Raw genomic sequence first — 27585 nt, 5'->3', positions numbered from 1 at the left:
GGGATCATCTCCTGTGGCCTCCGTGTGCCAGACACTGAACGTTCAACTCGTGTGGCGACAGACCGATACCTATACAATGTTAAAACTGGTTGTGCTCTTGCTTTGCACAGCGGTGGTTGCTACAGATTCTAAGAAAGGTGAGTCATTTTTGTTTTGATCCGTTTTTTAGGACTGAATCCTAGTGTCAGAACCACTCTTAAAAAATGAGGTTGGGTAATTTGGGATGACTTATAATGAAAGTCAGGCTACTGTCATTGGTCAGATAAAAGCTTGTATACGCACACAATAGAACCAGGACTATTTATTAATGCAAATCAAAAGTGGTCTGTCATCTCATCTATGGTACCAGCTAACAGACTAGAACGCTACACTGTTACAGAATGGTGACAGTTTTGGACTCTTCAATTCTAAACTCATTTTGACTCCCTTTAATTAAGTCTCCATAATGTAAAACAACTATGATATGTAATGAAGTTATCGTAATGTAAAATCCAAATACATAGATACTGACAAAAGTTCTCTATATTTCAGTGAATCAGAAATCTGAATCAAACAACCAATACCAAGTGCTACCATTATAGCACATAGAAGTACATCATATGTTGGTTCTCTTTAATGAATGTTGCTGTGAAATTACCAGCAGGCGTTAACAGACCAACATCCCACGTCAGTGGGCCTAGTGGAATCATGTCGGCTGTAGCCACCAGCCCCCTGTGATTAGGTTATCTATCAGAACGTGACACGTCAGTGATGGCCTGTAGCTCCACTCAAAGCCAAAAATCAGACCTGTTTCATCGCTTCAGCCACAGAGAAAATGTTATCTTTTCAGATTGGTAACACGCCCTGTTTAATCCACGGCTGGTTGTAAACTAGGCCCTGTCTTCACACCAGGCCTTGTCTGTATGGACCCTCAGCTAAAGTCACATCAAGTAGATTCAGCCTCTCACACCAGGCCCTCAATGATGGGCCCTTGACTAGATGCACACACAACAAGACCCCTTCTTCAACACATCACATTATATCTGAGGAATTGTATGTGAACATAACATTATCTGTTGAAATATACGTCTACATAACAGTGCACCATAAAACGCCCGCTATAAACGACTGCAATATAAATTGGCCTCTGTATTATTCCAAACCCATGTTACTAATCATGTTAGTAACATGGGTAGTAAAAAAGTCAAGGATCCTGCATCAAAACATTTGAAACGCACCATTATGTTTGCGTGGTTTAAAAGCCCAGTGAAAGTCCATCCTCTCAGTCTCTCTGGTCTCTCTCGGTCTCCACATCTGCTGACATGGTTGTGTTGACTCTAGATGTTGCTGCTGGGCCCAGACTGGACAACCACCAGCTGCATAAGTTCAGCTACAGGACGGAGGTGCTGCTGGATCGGGCCGGGGGGTCCAAGCTAAACAGCGCGGGATATCGGATTACCAGCGACGTGTCCGCCCATCTGGTGTGGAGAGACCCAGGGAATAAAGACGACCAGCTCATCCAGTTAGCGGTATGTCAACACGATTCAGAGGGAAAAGGAACAACATAGCTAACCGAGTATACCGTTGTTTTTGTTGTCCATCAGGATCTAAATGAAACTGGTCTTTAGGCTGGCTCAGAGACGATGTCCATCAATACTGATGAAAAATAGAGAGACACAACTAAACAACTATAAACAGTCCTCGACAAATATAGATCAAAATATATAGATGTTTTCTCATCAGTACTGTATTTTATAGCATGCATTTAAACGCAAGATTTGATAAAAAGTACGAAAATCCAGGTAGTTTATGAAGTGGTATCTAATATAAGATGCCCGTCCTCCATCAGATGTCCGACGTGGGGGTGGAGAGCGTGGCCCCGCGCTCTAAGAGGGACCTCCTCAAGGGGTCCACTGCAGAGAGCCTGATGGGGAAGGGGCCCCTGGGGGCTCTCACCCGGCCCTACATGATCCACCTCAGGAATGGCAAGGTAGGGACCCTATCCTTGCTGTTTAAATTTATTTAAATTTTTGTTAAACCTTTTGACTTCTGTCATGGAAATGTTTGTTTTAATTTTTGCTTGCGTTTGTGTTTTATCTATAGTTATTGTTGTGGTTTTGTTATCAGAATGCGGATAAACACATGAAGCGTACCTAAAGTGATAAACCCAGACATGTTAAACTGTAGACTGAATAGTTTATGTCTTGGTAAATCGTAGTATATTTCTAACCTAATTGTCTCTCTTATCGTAACTATAAACTGTATGTATATATATATATATATATCTTTTTTTTTGTACTATCCAAAACATTTTCCTTGTTATAATTTGAGTAATCAGCAGACTTCACCAAAATATGATTTTCAACAGAGTTTAAAGTTCAGACGTAGTATAAGTATTAGTCTTTATCTCACATGATAGGGTGATGATGTTGGCAAGGTAAATAAATCACCCCTCACACTCTGTGCTCAAAGGTCAGGGTGGTCAGAGGAGCGACAGGAAGCAGAGAGTTGTCTTTAAGAATACTTTCTGTTTCAGTGTTTCGTGGCACCGGAAGATAAGGCATGAAAGATACCGATCTTCACTAGAATCCCTGATCTAGGCCGAGGAGTGCAACCTCTAGTGGGCCAAATAAACAAGCCCTTAATGGGAGTCCTTTAACCGCCAGTCTCTGGTTTATCTGAGAGACTAAGCAAATTACATGTGATTTGTTTTATATTAATGAGGAGTGTGTGAAGATGGTGAAGAGCATCTGATGATGAGATGCTGTTTATTTGGAAATGTTATCTATGAATAACTCCATGTTTCTAAGTATCTTAGTAGGTCTTTGGTTTTAATTCTTAATTATTACATTTCTGAAATTCTGTTTTCATTTGTTTATATATATATTTTTATTATTACTTCTTACTACATTGTTTGAACACAAGAATTTGCTTTTGAACCCATGTATTTAAACTGATGTTTGATTGTTCCGTACTTTAAATCAGGTGAAGGCTTTTTACTCGTATCGAGAGGAACCAGCGACTATCAAGAACTTGAAACGAGGGTTGGCTAGCCTACTGCAAGTCCAGCTCAATACCGGGAAAGTCATTGAAGTAAGTCCAACAGGTTTTGCTTCTGCTTTAATGGTTTTATATCGGAGAAGTACCTCGAGTTCTGTTATGTGCCTGAATTAACCCAAAAGTCTTAAAGTACAGCAAAAGGTAAAAGGGAAATGGATTGAGGTTTAAAGCAATTGAAGATAAATAATTAATATTTTTTGCAGTGATACAGTTTATTCTAACGCCATTTTTGTCCCCCTGCAAAATATTCATGTTATACCCCAACCAAAATATTACAAAAATGATGTAACCAAATTATCTTAAAACCAAATTTGATCAACGCATTCACCCTGGCACATAAACAAGTGTCCCTGCATGGGACTTAAACTAAAACAAAAGGGTCTGCTGCCGACAGAACGATGTGTCCGGGAGGTGTACCGTCCAGTACCGAGCCACCAAGGGACATGTGACCAGAACCAAACTCCTAGAGACCTGCCAGACTGCCGAGACCGGCTTCACCACACACAGCCAGGTCCGTCCATATCGCAAAACCCCCCCCAAACGACGCTCCTGAATTACACCGTTGCACACAACTAATCATCGGGCTGCATGACGTTTGAACGGGAGTCCTGATCCCTGATCTTGTTTGTCTAGGTGTTGGGTGTGTCCAAGAAAGCCAGTTCTGTGACGTCGTTCACACTGAGTGATGGTTTCATTGAGTCCGCCGAGGCCGAAGAGGTTCACACACTGGCCGCCAACTCCCGCAGATCGGCGGCCGTTAAAGTTGTCTCCAGGTAAACACACGGTTTCGGGACGCTAACTTTCAAGCGTCCCCACTTGATATAACAAGCCGATAGATTTTCTTTTGGCTCGTCAACCTCACACCTGTTGGTAAAATACGGGCCGAAGGAAAGAGAAAACAATGCAATGTAATGTGTTTTGTCTGAACTTTGTGTTTCGGTGTTTCCCAGACAAAGCCTTAAGTTCGTGGGGAGGGCGGCGGGGCCACTGGAGGTCCCTGGAAAAGACGTGGCGAGCGTTGTGGCGTCCGTTGATGCTAAACTGGCAGCGGTTGGTGTCATGGCTGAACAGGTCAAATCCCAATGCAAGGGCTGCCCTACGGTGAGTGCATTACCATATCATATCTGATGATGTCATGTTATTGCAAATATGAGATCATAGCATAATGTCATGTTACATCCTATACCCTATTAGATACATCACATTATGTTCAATTTAATGTTGGGTTTATGATTATTATTTGTTATTAGATCATCATCAGTCATGCAATTTTCTGAATGTAACCAAATTCGCTTTCAAAGTAAGTTGAAAGAGTTATTCACAGAGTGGCCATCTTGGTTCCATCTGATTCAGTTCCACCACCCAACTAGCGTTCAAAATCAAGATGGCTACTAGATAAATAAGTTGTCAGTTGATGGCCATCTCCACCACTGAGCTCTGACACTCTGCGTCCTTCTCCTGTTCCCTTGGTTAGCTGGTGGAACATTGGCAGGCCAACAAGGATCAGTTTGAGCCTGAGAGGTTATCCAAGGCCATGGCCCCCCGCAGCTTCCTGGCTTTCATCCAGAGCATCAGGAAGGCAACCGAGAAGGAGATCCTCAGCGTGCTGAAGAGTGCCAGCAAGACGGCCCTGTAAGAATCCTACTCCTCCTTCAGCGTCATCTTACACCTGCATTAGTTCCCCACGCAAAGATGCCTCTCTGGTTAACTGTCTGTCTATCTGTCTGTCTGTCTGTCTGTCTGTCTGTCTGTCTGTCTGTCTGTCTGTCTGTCTGTCTGTCTGTCTGTCTGTCTGTCTGTCTGTCTGTCTGTCTGCCTGTCTGTCTGCCTGTCTGTCTATCTGTCTGCTGTCTTAGTAGGGAGGCTTTAAGGATAGGATTCCTATATAGTTAGAATTTAATCAATTCAATTAGGAAGCCTCAATTGTTCACAGGATTTCTTCACATCGCATCTTGTGGTATATAATATACGTGTTCTTATTCACTAAGGGGCTTCAGAGCCTATGCTATTGCTCACTATGGAGCTACCCTAGCACAATACTACAACCAGTGTGGCCACCCGGATGAGCCTTTGCTTCTCCACCTACTGACCTCCACCCTCCACCGCTCTTCCACCAGCCCTCAGGTGGTGGACGCCGTCACCTCCGCTCAGACGCCAGCCTCTCTGGACGCCATCCTGAGCTTCCTCAACTTCACGGATGCCAAAAGCCTGGTGCTACAGGAGAGGTTCCTGTACGCCTGCGGCTTCGCGTCGCACCCCAACGAGAGAATGCTACAGTCTCTCCTGGTTGGTACCTCTGTCTCTCTCTGCTACAATGGGTCTCCCAGTTCTGTCCACTGTATCTACTGATACAGGGGTACAGCCCGCTGCCTTGAGGTCCAAGCTCCTGGAGCAGGTTCCAAGAAATGTAGGGTTATTTAGGTCCACATTCAAAACATTGAATGTGGCCATTCATCCTCCATTTTAAAAGCTGAGTTCTAGTATCTAATAAATGAGGAATCCATGAAATTAAATGCAGCTGGCTGTATTGAAGTGTTGTGTTCGTCTTCTAAGGACATCTCCAAGGGCAAGATCGGCAGCAGTGAGATCAAGGAGTCGATCGTGATCATCATGGGAGCTCTGGTGAACAAGCTCTGTCACAAAGGAGGCTGCGACTCCCCAGTAAGTCTGCTAAGACCCCAAGCCTGTGTCGCTCAACTTGAAGAGCATGGTGGTAACCCTGCCAGGGTCAGGGCTTTGATTCCTATGGAGATGGGGGGGGGGGGGGGGGGGGGGGGGGGGGGGCACAACCATTCTAAGAATGTATGACACTCAAAGGCGTCCACCATATAGCACACATAGTTTCAGTCTAAATCTCTGGATAGAGATATGTTTGTTGATGAAAATAACATTGAGCATGTTATAGTCATTTAAAAACCAGATGGTATCACCATTTTTTATAAAGTAGGCTCTTACGGTAACAAGAAAACGCTTGAACTGTCCAGAAACATCTATCTTCTGTTCACCCTGCAGACAGTGGTGCAGGTGAAGAAGATGATCTTGGAGGGTCCTGAGAGCACTGAGGTGGAGGCGGAGATTCAGATGTTCCTCCTATCCCTGAAGAATTCCCTGCTCCCCGAAGCCATCCCCATCTTCACAAAGTATGCCGAGTCGGAGGTGGGATCCTTCTGCACCATCGCCCTCAGTGCCCTGCAGAGATACGACACCAAGCTCATCACCGAAGAGGTAGAGGACACATGATGATGATGATGATGATGATGATGATGATGATGATGATGATGACGATGATGATGATGATGATGATAATGAGGAGGAAGATGATGAGGAGGAAAACGATAGTAGAGTTTCAGTTTCACTGTGGTTGGGTCAAACACCTCTTGTTGGACGATTCCCTGTTTTCATGAGGAAACAGTTTGCGTTTACTTAACCAGGAAAGGTCATGATAGGTACAGGTTGACAACATGAAACAATATATCCAGCAACAATAAATGAGACAAAGAATGAGCCTCAAATCATCCTTCCATTGAGCTATCCATCAATGGTTAAGCAAATCCCCCAGAATGCAAATGTGATATTCAATGCAACTTTGAATATTGGTTTAAGGTGAAGAGCATGGTGAACCGGATCTACCACCAGAACCGACGCATCTACGAGAAGAACGTGAGATCAGCGGCGGCCGACGTCATCCTGAGCAGCAACCCCTCGTACGAGCACGTCAAGAACCTTCTCCTGTCCATCGGGAACCTGCCCCACGAGATGAACAAATACATGGTGTCCAAGATCCAGGACATCCTCCGTTTTGATCTGCCAGCCAGGTATTGGACGGTGTATTGTTGTGAAACATCATGCGTCGAAAAACGAGGCGACCCCCTTCCAACACCATCGCTCTGTAAATGTTATATATGTTAAAATGTGTGGAACATTATCGCATTCTCATAGATTTTCTCTATTTATTTCATTATTTCAGCAAAGTCGTACGGCATGCCATGAAGGACATGGTGTCCCATAACTACGACCGTTTCGCCAAGGTGGGCTCGTCCTCCGCATACTCCGGCTTCATGGCGAGTAAGTGTTGGACCAAAGACCCCAAACTGAAATTGCATTATTTTAGCATCAAGTTTTGTTGTACTATTTGACATAAAACAAACACCTCGACACCTTTCGATTACGCTTTGTTAACATCCCTGTAATGTTCTACAAACGTTGTTCAGAAACGGCGGACGTGTCGTCGACATACAGCCTGGACATCCTGTACTCAGGCTCTGGCATCATGAGGAGGAGCAACATGAACATCTACGGAGCCAGCAGCGGAGCCACTCTGCACGGCCTGCAGGTGACCCAACCACGCCACTACACCAATGCATCGGGACCCCTGAGGGCCAGCAGTGACCCTCTCTGTTGAACGACCCTAACGGTTATTGCCAGTGCCATTCTCTTATTGGCTGAGATGGTGCCAGATGATGATCATTTGCCACCAGAAGAGGAAAAAGTACAAAAGCCGTCCATTCAATCCAACTAGGGTTCTGGTTGAAAGTTAGCTCATTGAGAGTAGTCTCTGTCGGTTTATATTGGTTTTCTAGTTCACTAGATCAATTGTTGTCAATCGTTGGTGTGTTTTCATTGACAATGTCCTAAATTGAACACACAGTACATTATCATGTCTGTCATCGCAGTGTCTCTTTCTAACGTAGTGAAGTGAGAAACGAGCCAAAGTATCCTCAAGAGGCCAATGTGAGCCTGACTCTAATGGAGGATTTCGATCCCCCAGGTGGCCATCGAGGCCCAGGGCCTGGAGACACTGATCGCGGCCACGCCCGATGAGGGGGAGCAGGACCTGGAGTCGTACGCGGGCATGTCGGCCCTGCTCTTCGACGTCCAGCTGCGGCCTGTCACCTTCTTCAAGGGCTACAGCGACCTCATGTCCAAGATCTTCTCCATGTCCGGGGAGCCTGTGAACGTGGTGAAGGGGCTCATCCTTCTCACCGACCACTCTGAGGTTTGTGTGGAGCCATTCTTACTCATTTGTGATAAGGATTGCAATAATTGCCATGGATGTCTTTAATGATTAAGTGGTTTAGTAGACGTTTTTCTAATTCAGGTGACTAACAGTTAATGCAGATGAGTGTCACTGAGGAGCAGGTAGGGGGATGGGGTTTCTGACAGCAAGGATGCCTACAGATTAGGCTGTGGACACTGGGGATTGTGTGGAGCCACTCTTACTCATTTGTGATAAGGATTGCAATAAATGCAACAGCCTAAAACATTAGACTATCTGGACATCTTTTCAGAACACTCTTAACTAAAGAGTGCAGAACAATTAATGGGAAGAGCATTTAATTGATTGGGCACAGGACAGTGTAGAGGTTAGGGTGTTTTAGGGTGTTTCCCAGCCATTACTTGTTTCATGCCCCACTGCCTTTAGCCTACCTGCATCAGCCTACCTGCATCCTTGAGTAAGAAGCCTAAACCTGACCTTCTCCCTAATAGCATTTGTCTCAATACACTGTAGGTCACTGAATGACCAAGTAGTGTAGTATTTCATCCAAATATACAGCATTATTTGTCTATCTAGTTACAGTGTATCTAACGTATAGGTCTGTTTCCCTCACCCCCGTGTTCGCAGGTTATTCAACTCCAGTCCGGGGTGAAGGCCAGCGCAGAGTTCCAGGGGGGTTTAGCCATTGACATCTCTGGAGGCATGGAGATAAGTCTGTGGTACAGAGAGTCCAAAACCAGCGTCAACAACAGGTACTGTTGACACACACAATCCTTATGGGAATCATGCTTTAACAATTAAACTCGTCTTATACTCTTCTTAATGGGTTTTCTTATATAGATATCTTAATGGGTTTTTAAAGGACAGTTGCTCAAATGATAAGACTGTACAAAAACCTACTGTTAAAAGCCGTTGAACATTACAAGGGACCCTTTTGTGTTTTTTTTGATATTAATGAAATGTCTTCCACTTACGCAAAGGATAGAGCAATGTTTGTCCAAATGTTTCTAGTTTTAACCCTCTGCCAAAACGTAAAAGCAGTGTAGTCAAAAAGCCAATCTAGCTAAAATACCTGCTATGGTATTTTAATTATTTGCAAGCAAACTGCTTTTACTCAAAACTTTGTCAAAACATTGATCGGACACTATCTGTCAGAACAATTTTCTCCCATGAATGCTATCTGTCATAGTTGACCTATGGCTGCGACATACAGGGATATAGGGCAAAGACCAACGAGGCCCACAGACACACACACACACACACACACACACACACACACACACACACACACACACACACACACACACACACACACACACACACACACACACACACACACACGCACGCGCACACACCCACACACAACCTCTAATACTTAATGGGGGATTGTTTCTGATGGACTGACTATGTCATTTGTCTGGAAATAGACGCTGCGTTGATGCAGGGTTTATGAAGGCCTCTGTCCGCCTATATGCGTTCTGTATGTGATTAATTTCTTCCACTGGCTGCTGGACCTGAGCCACATTTGAGTGTGCGTGTGTGCCAGCATGTGTTTGTGTGTTGCTATTCGCTCCTAGCCTGATTTGGGAGCACTAGCATGGACACTCAGCAAGTTTGTTGGTAGTCTGCTGAAGAAAACCTGCCCAGGTATATCCCAGATAACTCATGATGGAACAGGGGGATTTTATTAGGGGGGTAGAAATCTTGGACATAAACAGTTTGTTAGAATTATTCAGAATGAGTTTGAATGAGCAGCACAACGATGGTGGCTTGGCTTCTTACGTAGCTGCAAAACAAAATGGTGCACGTTTGAAAGTTTTTTCTTATGCTTGTGTGTGGATTGTCCCACCAATGTACAGCTCAACGCTGCAGGACACACACATCCACACACAAGCCCCTAGGTTTCACTGGACTAACACAAGAGGGTTTGGCACACGATACATCGCAGGCACCTAGGGTTTGATTCCCACCTGCTGTCATTGTCTCTCTCTCTTTCAAGTGTCTTCTTCCCGGTCGGTCTTCACTGTCTCATCCATAAAGCCCATGTAAGTTTATGTAGGTCCTATAGTGCACCAGTTTCTAGAGCCATATTCTAGACTAGACAACTAGACTAGCATAGTGTCTGGTGTTGCTCGTAGGCCCACAGGGCTCCAGGGCCAATATCGGGGGGCCTCACCTCGGCTTGGCCCTGGCAAAGGGGGTGTTAGTGACAGAGGCAGGTGAGAAGATCAGCATAGTTGTTCCTCTGCCACTCTCATAATAGCCCGGCGGGCGGCTAAGGCGTAAGGGACCACAACCGCAGCCCCCGCTGTGCCAAATCATGTCTTTACTGGCGGCTCTAAAGACGATGACATTTGGGTATGAGCTGGGATCCAGTGTGCGATTCATAGCCCTCTTTTTATTTTACGCACAGACCACGTGGCTGCTGGTACCAGACACCAAGAAGCCACCTTTTAGTGAGATTTAAAAAGTAAAATATGATTTTTTTTTGTGACCCCCGCACAGGGGTGCTCTGGTTGTCACTGGCAACGTGACTGTGGACATGGACTTCGTCAGAACGGGGATGGAGGTGAGCTTTGAGACGGAGTCCTCATTGGATTTCATCACCACCGTCCAGTTCTCCAACTACCCCTTCCTGGTCTGCATCCAGATGGACAAGACCACCTTCCCTTTCAGGTATCTTAAAAAATGAACCCCCCACCCTCTGTTTCCCCGGCCAACGAGGTCATAGCAACCTCATCGGTAGCCATGGTGTTGCGCAATGGGTTTTATTTTGAGGTCTGGTTACTGAATCGGCAAATTTGAGTTTAACGTCCTGGTGCTTGGTTCTCTTTCTAGTGAGTACCTGACCAAGTACGAGAGCCTTCCGTCGGGGAGGAGCTCTGTGTCACGTAAGGGCAGGAAGCAGCTGGTGCCCGGATCAGAGTTCCCCCTTCACCAAGAGAACTCCAACATGTGCAAGAAGGTGTTTAACTCGGACTGGTAGAGCTACACGCACTGATGGCAATGTACGCTAACACGTGCTAACATACGCTTACATGTGCTAACATATGCTAACGTTGCCAAGATGGAAGTCTTTCCTTGTTTTCGCATGAAGATTCATCGATGATCAGGGACACACTGTGTGTGTGTGTGTGTGTGTGTGTGTGTGTGTGTGTGTGTGTGTGTGTGTGTGTGTGTGTGTGTGTGTGTGTGTGTGTGTGTGTGTGTGTGTTTTCTGAAAATGCAATGTTTACATTCCTTATTTCAAGTTATTTTTTTCTTAATTTGACTTAAGCCAGCCCAAACACCACTAGTCGATTGGTTTGTATTAGATTCGATTTCCTATGCCAATATGTTTACCTGGTCACCTGCGGTCGTTTACAGTGGAGCCGGCAGCCCCACAGTGGGAACAAAACGGAAAGCATTTTATTAAAGGCGGGGTCAAGGGGTTATGCTTTGAAATCTGGAATTTTTGCATTTTCCTTTACGGCTCCCTTTGAACATCTATTTATAATGGCTGGTTGTTGTGAGCGTGTGTATTTTATTTGGTACCCCCATACTGTGAATAGTGCTACTGTAATTCCACCCCTGAAACAGCTATGTAAATATCCCATGTTGGGGTGTTGAAAACCGCGTCGACATCCTTCTTCATACAACAAAAAAATCAAAAAATCTGCCTAAATAATTTTGTGTAATGTTTGAAGGACAAACTAATCATAATGATGGCTCAGTAATTGGTAGAATTAAAAAATCAACAGCTATTGTAATGGATGATCATCTATCGACACTTAAATATGTCTAATATGTGATAAATGTATTAAATTGAAGACATATTGTAACTATTTCTTGAACTCTTTGTCTTGAGATTGGTTTGTTAGATTTGTAAATGACTGGCAATAAAAGTCTACCAAAAAAATATAAAACCTGTGTCTTGACAAACCTTTGTTAATTCATATTCAGATGGTCAGATTTACATCCATTTATTACCAGTTATTATATATTGTTTGTGTATGTATACCAAACACACACACGCACGCACACACACACACACACACACTATGTATTATATACATATATATAATAAAGGATAAATTAACTAAAACAACTAAACGGTAATCTTCCACTGAGTTAAATACAATTAAATTAACTGGAATGTAATACCCTATACATATTTATGCTTTAATTGAAGTGTAAGTTCACCGTTGCATGCTCTCTTCTTAAGTTATCCTTTATTTTGGTATTGTTATAATATTCCGTTTAAATTCATCTGATATAAATGGAGACCAGGAGCCCATAGCTGAATTGTCACAGCAGGTTAGCCAATCAATCAAATCTGTTCTCGTCCCAGTTGTGACATCAGAGCCGCCCTTTGGCATTCGAGAGCAACAACTGGGTCCTAATGTAGATTCTTCAGAAACCACCGAGAGCAGCTGGGGGCAAACCAGTGTCTGCCAGTCTTGCCGCGACCATAGCAACGGCGTAAACACACCAGCAAACTGTCGGGGATAAACTTAGGTCCCTGGGGCTGGCTGGCGGTCTCTGTGACACCAGAAAGCTAAGCTTGCAGCCTTGTGGATGCCGATGCTCTCTGCGAGCCTCTTGTCGTAAATCTATTTGATCACCATTGAATTCTCGGTTATTGGTTGTGATATATCTTTCAACGGTAAACTTTGTGGGAGAACATGCATGACACATTTGAAGGTTAAATTCAACCATGTCGTCTTTAAGCTATACCCTTTAGGCATTTAGTATGCATAAAGGTTTACTTTGTGTATTCATTTTAATTTAAATGCCTGATGAATGGGTGTGTATAAAACCTTGAAGGGTTTTGATTTTGATATATGTTTATATATATATATTTAGATTTTGATATATATTTACTTTTCAAGTATTACTTAATTTGCTTTTCTTTCAGGCCATTCAACCTTAGACCACTGTCTGTATCTGTATCTGCTTTGAAGATCATTGAATAGGTAGGCATACATAGCTGAACTAAGGCATTTGATGATTGCCTCAACACAAATGGACACAGAACATTCAGTTGACCTGCATTTAGATTTTATTTCAAACAGCTGTTGGCTTGTCAGGCCCCCAGTATGCCAAATATCACTTTCTTGTACATATACAAAAACTTCCTTTAGTCTATCTGTCTTCCCAAGTCTCTCTCGTTCTCTCTCTTTGGGGAAGCAATCCACATTCATGTATCATCTGCATATACTCACACCTCCATCAGGGCCATCTGTAGTCCATACCATAACTCCACATGTACAAACCATGCTCGGGCCATCTCACATTCAACTACTTTCAGTTTTCTTTTCAAATTTTATCAAAAACAAGCAGATCTTTTTTATTTTTTGGTTTTGATATTGTCCTCTTGAGTATGTTCAAAAGAACATAGGTTGAAAACTATCCAAGTGTTTGGCATGTTTTGTGGGAAAGTAATACGAATATGGATATTTCGGTCTCAGCTGAACAGCATAGGTCCATATTGTGCTACTGCTATGTTTTTGCTGTCATTATTTTTAATTAGTTTGTATTTGCTGGTGACAAAATACTAGATGTAAATATGATTTACATCTGTCTATAAAGTATCTATAAAGAAACAAAAATAATACATTTAGGATTCCTTTTTTCATCTTAAAGGAAAGAGATTCACTATGCAGCTTAAAGTGAGGTTTGCACAATGGAATTACATATAATAAATAATTAAATGAAACTAGTATGAAACTAGTATAATATGAGTTATACTAGTGTATATTTTGACTCTACACTAAACTTTTTTGGGCTCAGATTTCACGTCTGAGAATACTTTAGTCATTCTTTTGTTTTACTATCACCATTTTTTCTCTCACGTTTTAAATACACGAAATAATTTGTGCTGCTCTTCAATGGCAATGGGACGAGTACAGTTTAATATGGAAGTAAATTTAAATTATTGTATTAGTCAAGGAATATAATCATACATCCAATTTTAAATTACAATTTATTGATATATATTATGGATCGAGGAGTCAAATATAGGACTGGCCATGTCCGAATAACTGCACCATAACAAATATTTAATATCTCTGCGAGTACGTTTTGGCAAAATAACAATTTGAAGAATTAAGATAGATGGGCTGACCAGCAGATCCAAACACCTATCATGGTTTATGTTAAACACGCTAACCTTATAGCAATCTGAATGAACATAACGGACTGATAGTTAATAAAACAGAATAAAACTATAAACGACACAGGGATCTGTTATTGCACTATTGCGAGTAATCACTTTAAAAGGAAACAAGTCAAATCACTGACATAATATGCTTCTACACAAGTCGTTTATTTACAAAACGCCATCAGAATTTATAGCAGTCGATCATTTTAGCGTGCTTCGACTTGCTTCAAACCTACAGACAATACGATTGTCAATGGATAGATCGTCAAGATTAAAAGGTTCAATGACCTAACGCATGTTCACACATTGTACATTTAGACACACATACACACACACACACACACACACACACACACACACACACACACACACACACACACACACACAGAAACACCCTGAAACACCCATCCCTCCCTGCGTTTGATACTGCGTGGCTCCTTTCTCCAGCGGGGTAACCCGACTCCCCTGTGTATTTGCATGTGTACGTGCCAGAATGCCACGCATAACTCTTCCAACTACAAACACCTTCACACATTCACACAGACAGCACACCTCGCGGCCGCCCCGTCCCAGTGCCCCTCGTGGGCACGGGATCAAGCACTGCAGCACGCCAATAGAGGAGGCCGTCCCCTCCATGTCTTTACCGCAGGCCGGCTCAAAACACGTCGAGCATTACTGATATACATATATATATATATACATATAGATCTATATAGATACATATACGCATATGAGAACGTCTCTCAACAAGAGTCCCAGCTCTGCGTGGCCACGGCAACACGCCTGAGTGCGTTTCTTCGTTGTCTTCTTCTTCTCCTCTCGTCGCCATGACAACAATTGTGGGCGTCAGGGGGACGGTGCGTCCAACGTCACATGTTCATCATGCCCAGTGGTGCAGGTATTAGCAGCTTTTCATGACACAGAACACCAAGGGGTGTGCATGTACTTCAAGTAGAAAGTAGGAACGTGCTTCGGCCCTTGATGGCCAACATAAAGGTAATTGGAGGAAGGACGTCACGCCGGTTCAATACAGGACACACAGCGACGTCGGTTTGGCACGCTCATCTTTCTGTTCTTGAAATGTACAAAATACAAAATAATTGTGCAATGCAGACAAGTGGTCCCTTTGTTTCCTTTTGAACTGACATCGCACAGTGACCCAATGTATGTGTGTGTGTATGTGTGTCTGTATGTATGTGTGTGTGTGTGTGTGTGTGTGTGTGTGTGTGTGTGTGTGTGTGTGTGTGTGTGTGTGTGTGTACGGCTAGGTGAGAGACGAACAGCTGAGTAGAAAACTCGACCAAGCAGCTTCTATATAGCAGGACACACAGACAGGGGGCGGCCTATTATAACCTTACCCTACAGAATGTAGTGGGGGGGACACAGAGCATGGGGACGTTAGAGGTTGAAGGTATGGTTGATGAGAGGGGGAGGGGGGGCGGTCTGATAACATGACTTGGAGGTTGGCGTTCTGATTGGCGGTTGGTTGAATGGACGCCAAATGAATAGTCTTTTCTTTTTTTCAGAGGAGACGTCCGAAACTGTAAAGAAAGGATGAGAAAATCTGTGTTAAAGGGGAAACATAAAAAGGCATTTTATAGACTTTAAAAGTGAGTTCAGGGTCACATTTTCTGCCTTTAAATCTGTGGTCTGGTCTTTAATGTCATCTCATTGTATTTATGCTGTTGTATTTGTTTTCTATATTCTGTGTCTGTGTTTTGAAGTTTTTTTATTCTTTGTAAAGCACTTTGTAAAACGTTATTTAAAGCTTTTAAATATACTATTATTATTTACACACCACTTACATACTAACCCTAAATGATGCTCTAAGACTGTGTGCCATAGCCCCAAATACACACTTTGATTAAATCACTGCATTGTTGACCTACAGGGCATTATGACTAATGAGATGAATGTGATGATGTGACCTTTAACCCTGGGGAGGGATCACATTACTTCTTCAGCATTGTTCCCACGGACTGCTGACTCACTAGTGTATTACGGAGTCATTCCGTCAGTCGCCATCATAGCAATGAGCACATAATGAGTAGCAGTGGACACATTGAGTTCCTGTTCATGAATGCCCATAGATGAATAACAAATGAGGAATGTATGCCATAACAGTGCAGCCTCATTTACGCAAGTAGGTTCCCGGCCTATTAGGGCTTTATTACAACGTAAAGAAAAGGTAAGGTTGAGAATCAATGCGACCGGTTAGATGCTGCATTGATTCTCATGTAAGAAAATTCTGTTTGGTCTCTTCCTGTCGCCGACAGAGGTGACACGCTGATGATTGAGCCAATGGCCCACTGATAAAAGCCCTCACATTTGCACTATTATCAACGTTAAAAACTTGGTGTTGGTGGTGACACTAAATTACAAATAGACCCTCATCATACCGTTGGCTCTGTCTGTAGGCCTAACACTTGACTCAAGGCCACGTTCGGTTTCCTGAGGAGTTCATGAGTGCTAAATGCAGAAAGGAGTGGAAACAAACCCTTCTGGTCAAGGCCAAAGTAGGGCTGACACACGTGAAGGATGCAGCAGTGCTAGCTTTACAACATGACACTGATGCAGTGCAGAGGACACACATGCAGGCTGGTTGAATACTTCATTAGAATTGAATGAATGGTAAAGCCAGTTGTGCTACAAAATGATCCTGAAATTCAGTTTCATACCTCCAGCCAATCAAAACGTAGCCGGTTGATACGTGGTTGGGGGACGATGGATGAAACACTTAATTGAGGTCTTATCTATATACAGTATATATATATCTATATATATATAGATAGATATATTATGACACAAAACCGTTGTGGTTGTTAAATAACAAGTTCATAAACAAATTCAGTTTTTATGTGGTGGGAAAAACAACACAGCACATTTCCAAATTGATTAATGAGTTGATAATATTCAGGTTTGCGCTTAATCAAACCCAACCGTCATAAAAACAATAAGTATGCATCAAGGTAATCCAGCGAAGGTCCCCCTTCTGCCTCCTCAGAACCAAACAGCAACCGTCCCACCGTCTCAACACAACCACAGACCCAACACAAGGGAACGGCCCGTCTGGGCCCCCCCCCAAACCCCCTTCTCCACGAAGAACCCGAGGGGGTGGTGGGGGCAAGGGGGGGGCTATAAAAAGTTGCCCACCCCCTCCCCGCCTTCCAGGCCGGCCCCAAGCCCGGCCAGCAGCAGCACTGATCCCTGGCAGCAGCTGTCCTCGCCCGGCATCAGCACAACAAATACCTTCCCATTGCCTGACCTTTCCCTGCCTGAGCATCGCCGCTCCTGGCCACGCCCACCTGCCGAGGCTCCGCCCACAATAACCCGCTCCACCAGGGCCGGCCCCGGCTAAGTCAACAGACAGTAGAGCCCCAGCGGATCAACACTCACGCACACAGACGCAACGCACGTAGGCACACACACACACACACACACACACACACACACACACACACAGACGGACACAGACGGACACCCACACACACAGACAGACAGACGGACACATACATACGTATGTATGCACCCACAGGGATTTAAGTTTCACATACTCGTACCATCAGCGCACAAACGAATGCAGACTCACACATCCATCTGCGCAAAGACAATTCCTCACTTTCTTTACTGTTCTTCCTTCCTTCCTTCTCTATTCTCCTTCTCTCTCTCTCTCTCCTCCCCTCTCCTCCCCAACTCTCTCTCTCCTACCCTCTCCCCTCTCCCCCATCTCTCTACCCCAATCCTCTCTTTCCTCCCCTCTCCCCCCCTCTCTCTACCCCCACCCCTCTCTCTCTCTCTCTCTCTCTCTCTCTCTCTCTCTCCCCTTTCCCTCTCTCCCTCCCCCGTTACACTACTACCAGTCCCTATGTTTAGGCCTGCCTCAGCCTCTCTCAGCTGACACGGACCCCTCCCAGGACAGTTGCTCCCGCCTGACACTGTGGCTGTGAATGACCAGTTGGCTGTATCTATTGTATGCAGGTATTTTCTTGTATTACCACAAATAGGATGAAGATTAACATTCATACAAAGATCCTCTTCATCCTATTTGTGGCAGTGAAAAATATTTCAAAATCTCTTCTTGCATCATTAATAATAGCCTACTAGTGCAATGCCCGATCAGATTGATGCTGTTCTGAACGGGCCGATTGCTTGGCCTCTAAAGCTGCTTTCTCGAGAACTACTCATCCAATCAACTTCCCATTTGACTCAATCTTGGGTCCTCCGCAAAACACGCACCAAGAGGGAAGGCAATAAGGAGAATGGTTGTTTAGAACATATAAACATACATACAAACAAACATACAAACATACATACAAACATACAAACATATACACATACATACAAACATACAACCATACATACAAACATACAAACATACATACAGTACATACATATGAACATACAAACATATGTACATACATACATACCAACATACATACATACATAATATGTATGTTTGCATGTTTGTATATATTATATACAAACATCAGAACATGCAAACATACAAACATTAATAAACGTTACAAAACCTTAATAAACGTTAATAACAATATATTTTTTTTCTGTCTGGCTCGCTCATGTGCATTCATCTAATATGATCTGCTACTCCTGCTAATGACACTGCTAACCACCCAATTATTATTGTACAATCAAAACATAATTTATAATTTAATGTAAAATCCATACAGATATAATAATTTAATTGTACTTTAATTGTAAAAAACAAACATATAAAGATAAAATATTGAACCGTTCATTGTAGATAAATATACTCTTCTCCAATTCTATCTAAATCTATTTTCCAACCAGACGGACTGGAAGATTGACATTTGATGGACAGACAAACTGCCAGAGGTCTTAACTCAGGCAACACACATTCTGACACACAACCTCCACGATCAAGGAATCAATCTCCGCTTGCAACACTTTAGCTGTGAGAGACTTGAATACCATTAATAAACCACGCAGAGAAAAGGGAACCAAACTGACCAGCTTCTGGACATGCTTGAAAATACTATCTCCCCCAGCAAGCCCAGCCAAAGTTCAACAGAGTCAGGTTACCTGTCAGGAAAATGCTGCATGTCTATTAACACCTACATCCCTCCTAACGCGCACGCACACACACACACACACATACACACACACACACGTGCACGTGCAGACACACACACACACACACACATACACACACACACACACACACACACACACACAAACACACACACACACACACACACACACACACACACACACACCAATCTCTCACACACAAACACAAGGACTCCACCCAATCTCCCCCAAAAGCATCCAACAGACATAGCTGGCTACTGACACTAGCATCACCTAGCTTGGCCCCCATCCATTCCTCTCCCATCTCGGCTCGCCTCTAAAGAGTCTCTTCCAAACATGGACCACAAAGTGAGCGGGCCAATCATCTGAGCTGATATGATCTATGTGACCTCAGCCCCGAGGTAATTACGTCTCAGCCTGTAAGCCTCAGTCAGGAGGAGGGTGCATTACAATAGCATAGACTATACACTCAAAATTGACTCAAGGTTACACACAGACAGGACGCTGTGTGTGATGGCGGTGGTCTACTTTAGGCTGCCTGCACAACAATATAGGCAGCGGAGAGGTGGTGATGTCGCTCCTGTCACACTTTGTACGTTACACATTAATCCATAGAGTTAGCTGCATACATCACACATTAAGGGGGACTCACATGTGTTCTCTGGCAGCCTCACCGGTGCTCCACCACAAAGCTCATGGTGGTCCCGTCGAAGGAGGGCGGGGCGATGATTCTGGGGCCCTGTTGTTGTTGACTTGTGATGCTGATAACTGGCTTCCTCTGGGCGCTGGCCATGCCGCCGCCCCGGCCGACGACACGTCCCACCATCGCCGACGCTGGCCCGGGAAGTCGAAGCGTGGGCAGGTGCGTGCCCCTGGGGTCCGGCACGTTAACGCGTGTGGGGGTGGGCACATGCTCGTCTGTGGCCTCCCCGGTGGCGCTGTAATACGGACTCTCAGATCCCCCCGCGCCCGCTTCCTGCTGCCGGCCGGGCTTCAGGCGGGACGAGGATGACGAGGACGGCGTGGGCGGGATCGACGGCCCGCCGGTGTGGCCCGCCTCTGGGAGGCCGGGGGTGTCGGCGTGGACAGGCGAGGGGGGGATCGGCCCGGGGCACATCATGTAGGTGGGGGTGTAGACCCCGGGGCTGAGCGTCAGCGGTGACAGAGGGATGGGTGTGACGGGGGTGTGGGACATGGGCACGTCCACGTAGCGGCCCGTCTCCGGGTCGAAGAGCCGCTTGGTGGCGGGCTGCAGGGGCGTGTCCACCAGGTAGTAGAAGCCTGTGGTCAGGTCCAGCAGCATCTTGCGCTGGGTCTGCGGGGCGGGGGGCCGCTCGCCGCCGCCGGGGGAGGGGGGGGAGGCGGAGGGAGAGAGGCGGAGCAGATGGGGCTGAGGCGGCACTGGGGCTGGCGGTGCCAGGGAGTGGTGATGGTGGTGGTGGTGGAAGATGGACGCGGACGAACACTCCACGTGGTGGGGCTGGGTGGTCTGCAGGACCAGCGGGGAGCTGGTTGAACCCACCGTCTGGGGCTGGGCGGCAGTGGAATCGCCCGTGGCGTTGGGCGGTGGGGGCAGCAGTTTGATCTCGCTGGTGTACCCTTGTCTGGGTATGGTCAGGTAGTTCCCGGGGTCTACGTTGGGCGGCGTCACCGTGGCTCCGCTGTCGGCAGCCCTCACCTGCCCTACCTGCCTCCGGTCTTTAGGAGCCGCTGTCTTTAGTAACTGCGGAGCCCCCTGCGTCTTGGCGCTCTTGAGGGTGCAGGAGGCCTGGGACAGAGCACTCGGGGGGAGGTCCTGACTCTGCCTCTTGCCGGGGTCCAGGTGGAGCACGCTCTTCTTACAGTAGGTCTTGCTCAGCTGCGGTTGCGCCCTGACGGGATCTCTGTTCACGGGGACGTAAACGATGCCCTTGCTCTCTTTTTCTCTTCCGGTTTTGAACATCGACGGATTCGCCCGGCCACCCGTGGTCGCGTCGGGCTCCCCTGACCGCCAGCCCCCGGTTGCCGCGGAGACCTCCTCGGCGTCATGCTCCTCGCCGGCGATGAGGGACAGGACGTGGCTGTTGCTGACGGGCTGCGGGGCGTGGCCCTTGCGCTTCCACTCGTTCCGGTCGAACACGTACAGCTGCTCCATGGTCTTCACCGCCGCCCGCAGCTTCTCCAGCGCCGCCTGGTTGGGCACCTTGGGGTCGCTCCTCCTCTCCCCGCCGTCCCCCGTCTGTCTGTCCTGTCTCGGCTGGTCGAGGTGAGGAGGCTTGGCCGCGGCGGGGGTCCCCTTGCGGGCGGACCAGTGTGAGGAGGAACCCTCCCCCCTGGGGGAGAACCGGCTGGCCTCCGGCGGTCTGGGTGGCGATGGTTCCACCGTAGCCGGATCCGGTTTGCCGTCACTGTTTGTTTTCACCGAGTTGCATTTGATGAAGATCGGAGAGGGGGACACGTGTTTGATCGAGTTTCTTTTGCCCGTGTCCTCGGACCCCTCTGCTGCTGCTGCCGCGGAGGCAGGGCACCTGTTATCGGCGTTATCGGCGGAAACAAACCCATAGGAACTTTTCACCAACTTGCGCACGTCTCTGACGTGATAGATGGGGGCCTGGAGCTTACACTTGTTCTCCCTGACGTCGCGGACGGTGAAGTGAGGCATGTGGTCCGGGGCGGAGAGCACCTGGAGCCTAGAGTACCCAGCCGTCTTCAGTGTTTTCACCGTGCTGCTTATTTCAGGGGTTAAGAGGTTAGCAATATTCAGCATGTGACTTTTGTTTTCCTTTGCGGCCCTCAAGCGTATCTTTATCTCGGGCGGTTTGGCGACCCTCTTGTCCTCTTCTTTTCGGTACACAACGGGCTCTTGGCCGCTCTGCGTGGTGGCCCCTGACGGGTCCCGCTCTTCTGAGTCTTTCTCCTTTGAAAGAAGGAGGGAGCTCGAAACAAAAAGATGGGACAGTTTGTTTCCGACACCGCTGCCATCTGGGGCTTCCTTCTCTGTAGTTGCTGTGGCGGAGGCGGTGTCATGGGCACCCTGAGGTGCCTTTTGAGCCTCCACCTCACCTTTTAGTAACGTGAAGGCGCTACACTGGCTGTGGTTGAGCCCAGCTTTGTGGGGTTCCAACGGATCAGGGTTCTCAATGCCCCCCCTCTCTGGGAAATGGGTTTTTTTCTCATCTTCTCTGGTCTCGCAGGAATGAAGCCTCATGCCTTCATAACCAATTTCGTCGAGAGAGTTGACGGTGAACTCTGAGCCTGACTCTGAGGACTGCCTGTGCAGCCCTCTCCCCTGACTGTGTTCCTGTTCTCTGCATTGTGAGCACGGAGAACGTGAGGCAAAGTCGCCCCTTTCTAGTTGGCGATCACTTTCAAATTGCATTTTTTTGGAAATAACATTTTTCAAGTGACTCGACGCAAACGTTGCACGCTTTTGAGTGTTTCCCTTCGCCACGCCCTCTTTGGTGCGAGACGACCCGTGCACACCTTTAAAACTTTTGGACTGTCTCGTACTTTCTGGTAACTCCGCTTCGACCTGGAAGTTAATCGTTTCCGTTAACGTGAAAACGTCACCACTCTGGGGTTGTTCTGCTTGTGTTATGTTGGAGGACGAAGAAACTTGTTTAGAAAGTGCTTCGTTTTTGTTAGCCGCGTAATACTTGGTTTTTGGAGTCTTCGGGTTGCTCTCATTATTCTTACTGTCAGCGGCGTTGTTCAGTGCGAACATGGCGCTGGAACTCTTGTGCGCAAAGACCCCGCGTTCGGTTTGCTGTGAGATATTACCGTGGTTTAAGTTGACAAAAGCGGACCACTTGTTGAGCCCCAGCCCGTATTCCGACATTGAGGACTCACTGGAAGTGCTCATATTGATAGCATCAAAATAAGGACAGGCCAGGCTGCGGAACGTCTTGGACGTTAAATTACGCACCTCCTTGTCGGCGTCGTCCAGCTCGCTGATGGAACTCGACGCACCGCTGGAGTTGACATCTTTCCACCGCAGTTTGGTGGCGAGATGCTGTCGTCCCGGAGCGGGGATAAAATCACACCCTCGCGGGTTAATGTTTGTCAGAAAGCGGCCTCGGTACGGCGCCGGCTGGACGTGCCCGCACGCGTTCCCATTGGCTGAGAAGTTGTCCGAGCTTTCCTCCGTGTTCCTGGCCGCGGGTTTGATCGACAAGTGAATCAGCCTTTCCTGATGCGTGTTCACGCACTCGTTTTTAAACACGCTCTCGTCCGAGCTGTTGTCCGAGTCGCTCTCCCGCCCCGCGTCCGCCGCGGCTCCTTTGTACTCGTGCGTAATGTTCAGCATCGTCTTGTTTTTTATCCCCATGCCGCCGCTGTCTCCCTGGGTCTCGTCGCTCTCGAACAGAGCGTAGTCCACGAACGTGTACACCAGGTTGTCGTCCTCGCAGTCCCCTCTTCCGTGGTGGTCGTAGTCCACGTCGTGGTCTAGCTCGGTGAGCTGGATCTCGTGCGTGGTGATGTAGTGGGACTCGTCCTCCACCTGCTCGGGCTCGTGGGGCTCCGACAGCCCCTCGCTCTCGTCGTCGTGGTCCGACTCCGTTTTGCTGTTCAAGTACATATCCGTGTATTCCATGTCATCACTTCTGCTACAAATACTTTCGCTGCCACCGCGCGTGTCGTGTTCCTTTCGGGGCAGCGCGGTCCCCCCCGGCTCCGTGTTGGTGTCCGGACCGTTCCCCCCAGGTAACCGCGCTTCCTCGGCGACCTCGCCGGTGACCGTCATGTCGAACCACCGGTCCTGGAAATATTCTCCTGGGAAATCCTCTGCATTCACTTTGCAATCACAGACACCCTTGCCGGGGAAATCATTCGGTGCCAATGTGCATATATCTCGTTGGATAAAGTCACGCTGGTCGGCTTCCCCGGGAAAAGTCCCTTGAACGGGTTTTGTGCCATCCGATTTCATGTCAACCAAATCCACATAATTGGGCTCGTCCGGTTGGGTCTTTGGGGGGTACTTGTTCTGGTCCGTTGGGAGCCGCTTTCCGTACAGCACGGTGTCATCTCTGTAAGTGAGAGTTTTCTCCACTGCGTCCATCTGTCTTGCCTTACCGTCAGGTGGTCTCTGTTAACGATGTTATCCTGACACGGGACGGGAGTCTCTGCTCGCGCGAGCCTGAGTGGCCGATGGGAGAGACGGAGGAGGGGGGAGGGGCTGGGTGATGCACAGACAGGGGGCGAGAGAGAAAGAGAGAGAGAGAGGAGTTGAAGAGACTGGAGGAAAGAGGGAAAGGGGGGTAGGGAATATTTGTTTCACTAAAAATATTTTGTTGTGGAAATGTAAAGTTTTTCAAACATCGAAGTATTTTTATAAGTTTTGCATTTTGAGTTTCAAAATGCAAAATGCCAAGCGCCAAAACACGATCAGCACCTTTTGGGGAAGAACAGCTCCTTTTCCGCGTCCACTTTCTCTTCCCAGTTTAGAAACCTTTTCTGAACATGTGAGACGGTATGGAGTGCAGCCCTCTGCGTGGCAGTCCTATACAAGGGGCTAGCTGGTGACGAAATCATCACCTTCCCAAGAGTATAATTAAATCATCTCGCTCATATGTATCGTCTACTGGGTTTCACGGTCCATGCAGAGGGAACACACTCTGCAGGGCATACAGTTCTGGAATGCTCTGGTGAGAGGCCAGAACATCAGATGTCCCTGGTCTCACACACACATGTCTCCCCAGGACATAGGGAGCCAATGTAATCTGTCTTCCATATAAATAATGTGTCAAAATACCCCACCCTCATCCCCCGAGCACACAAGCAAGCACAACCACACGCACGCACACACACACACACACACACACACACACACAAACACACAAATACACACACAGACACACACACACAAATACACACACAGACAGACGCACACACACACACACACACAAACACACACACACAAATAAACACACGCACATACACACAAATACACACACAGACACACACACACAGACAGACGCACACACAAATACACACACAGACACACGCACACACAAATAAACACGCACATACACACACACATGCGCAAATACACACACAGTCTTTGATCCTTTTTCCATCTTCAAATAGTCCCAGTGAGTTGTTTTCGGCCATGATGAATGACGTGTCAACTATCAAAACTATTGTGCTGTAGTTATCTTGTGGCCTAATAATTTTGCGATTTTTACTACAATGTTGGATTTATTTGATACGTGTGCTATGTTTTATGTTGAGCATGTTTAGAAGCACACAAGGGCAGGGATTAAAGACAGGGACAAATTTCTTTGAAACAAGTCCTCCGGCAGCACACTACAGAAAGTAGAAGCCTTTCTCTATGTCTTACAATTTATGCAATGATTGATTGTATAAATTTTAGCCACTGCTCTCTCCCCCTAACACACACACACACACACACACACACACACACACACACACACACACACACACACACACACACACACTCTCTCTCTCTGTCTCTCTCTCTCACTACCAAAATGTAAATGCGTACAGGTTTGAATTACCTCCACAAAGATGATACATTTAGGTAGCTATTTAAAATGGGGGCAGCAGTCATGGAGAATGTGAGGATCGGTTACTTATGGGAGCTGTATTAAACCAGAAGGTGTTTAATCACGTCCGCATTAATCAAAACCTAAACCATGTGTAGCTTCTTCCCAGTATCTCTCTCCCTCTACCTCTCTCTCACTCTCTCTCTCTCTCTCTGCCTGCCACTCTCTTTCCTTTTAGCTCTCTCACTCTCACTCTCGCTCTCTCTGTCTGTCTCACTGCGCCCCTCTCTCTCTTTTATCAATCTCTATCTCGCTATCTCTCTCCCAGGTTGAATCAGAGTACTCCGACATGTAGTGACTTAATGTTTAAATCCCCCAAACCATCCCTTTTTATTTTCCAAGTCAAGCATACATAAGCCATTGATACCCTCGCAGCCAAGTTTCCACAACTCTTGACCATAAATCAAGCGTGTATATTTAATACGCGAGGACAGGTCGCATGCACGCAACTATCGTATGATCCGTAACCATAATATGTTTATGTTCCATGGAAAAGGGAGAATATAGCGGCGCGTATCACCGCGCGGGGGGGACTCCGACACCGACTCTGGAGACGACGCAGGACGCTGCTCGAGGGAACCAGAGACCCAGTGAGGGATCCAACACCTGCTGTGAGGCAGTCACCAGGAACCAAACGCCCCCCCACCCACCCCACCACACTCGACAGTTGGGGGTCACGGTTGCGTTTGAAAGTGTCACCTGTGAACTCGCGCCGCAGTGGAGGGGCATTAGAGAGCCATCCTGACGATTCACTCAGGAAGGGTTGGATGCATGGCGCATAGCTGGCAGCAGGCGCTTTTCTGCCTTGGACGGGTTATGTTACTCCACCTTCAAGGTACTGGCTATCAATGGGACGGACAGGCAGACGGATACATAAGGGCAGACAGACAGATAGATAGATAAAGAGATTGATGAATTGATAGATATTGAGACGGACCGACAGATAGATAGACAGACAGATATAGCCAGTCAGACAGAGACGGATATAGACAATGTTTATATAAGTTGGCAGTCATGTACAGTAGGCTGCATATTAAGTTTTCTCACCCGTCAGTAGTTTCTCAATAACAGGTTTATTCATTAGCAGGAAAAAGATAGCAGTGAGTGTAGCATAGTGGCGTCTCAGCTTGCACGTGTCGCGAGTGTTTCAGGGACACTCTAGCCTAAAAACAGCAATGCAGCCTGCCGAACCGTCATGAATTATGCCAGCAATGGCAGACATGTACAGTTGCTGCCGCTGGTAGCGTGTATTTGGTTACGCTCATGCTCATAGATGACTGATGCCCTGGCAAAGGTCAACAGCTTGTTAGTGGCAGCGAGAACAACCACTGGGACCAGTATTGTCTGTGGAATGGGTGATATGGCCAGGAGTCAAACACCATAACCAAAAACCCTGATCAACATTATAACCAATATAGAACGTTGTACAGTATAGGACATCAGAATGCATCATGGGATTTTTTGTTGGTGATACTCCTGACTTAAGAGAGTTGTAGTAGGCCTACTGTAAAATACATAAGCAACGTACATATATGTTACTGTATATGTACATTTAATATAGATTTTACCGTAAAGGTTAGCTTAATGAAAACGTTTTGCCAAGTCTCACATCAGAAATTGCCACTGCTGTCAAACTCAACAACGTCTTTCTATAATGACATAAAATGGCACAATTAATTAGTAAACAAGGTCCAACAAAACTAATTGGAGTCGGTTATAATGAACATAGTTACAGTTAAGTTTGGTGATAGTTTGAATGTTTTGTAGTAGCTGAAGCTGAAAAGGCTAGACTC

At 46.4% G+C, this 27585-nt stretch overlaps 2 protein-coding genes across 2 annotated transcripts; one reads left to right on the top strand and one right to left on the bottom strand.

Annotated features, from left to right (window-relative positions):
* Positions 1-76: 76 nt before the first annotated feature.
* Positions 77-11021, top strand: mttp (microsomal triglyceride transfer protein; the record flags this gene model as incomplete). The annotated part of the gene is made up of 18 exons (XM_079730897.1): positions 77-137; positions 1321-1508; positions 1829-1969; positions 2965-3072; positions 3434-3550; positions 3673-3812; positions 3990-4140; positions 4514-4671; positions 5157-5325; positions 5593-5700; positions 6052-6264; positions 6643-6854; positions 7007-7104; positions 7251-7372; positions 7808-8035; positions 8663-8787; positions 10541-10711; positions 10874-11021. 18 exons carry the CDS (start codon positions 77-79, stop codon positions 11019-11021), a joined length of 2658 nt encoding a protein of 885 aa, XP_079587023.1.
* Positions 11022-19917: 8896 nt separating this feature from the next.
* LOC307071486 (uncharacterized protein C4orf54-like) lies at positions 19918-24285 on the bottom strand (the record flags this gene model as incomplete). Its single annotated transcript, XM_079730474.1, has 1 exon — positions 19918-24285. The coding sequence occupies one exon, from the start codon at positions 24283-24285 to the stop codon at positions 19918-19920; it is 4368 nt and encodes a 1455-aa protein (XP_079586600.1).
* Positions 24286-27585: the final 3300 nt, after the last annotated feature.

The sequence above is a fragment of the Pollachius pollachius genome, assembly GCF_949987615.1.
Source record: "Pollachius pollachius genome assembly, chromosome: 2".
In the NCBI taxonomy this organism is placed as follows: Eukaryota; Metazoa; Chordata; class Actinopteri; order Gadiformes; family Gadidae; genus Pollachius; species Pollachius pollachius.
The sequence above is the reverse complement of the archived record's forward strand: the minus strand, read 5'-3'. Positions and strand labels throughout refer to the sequence as shown.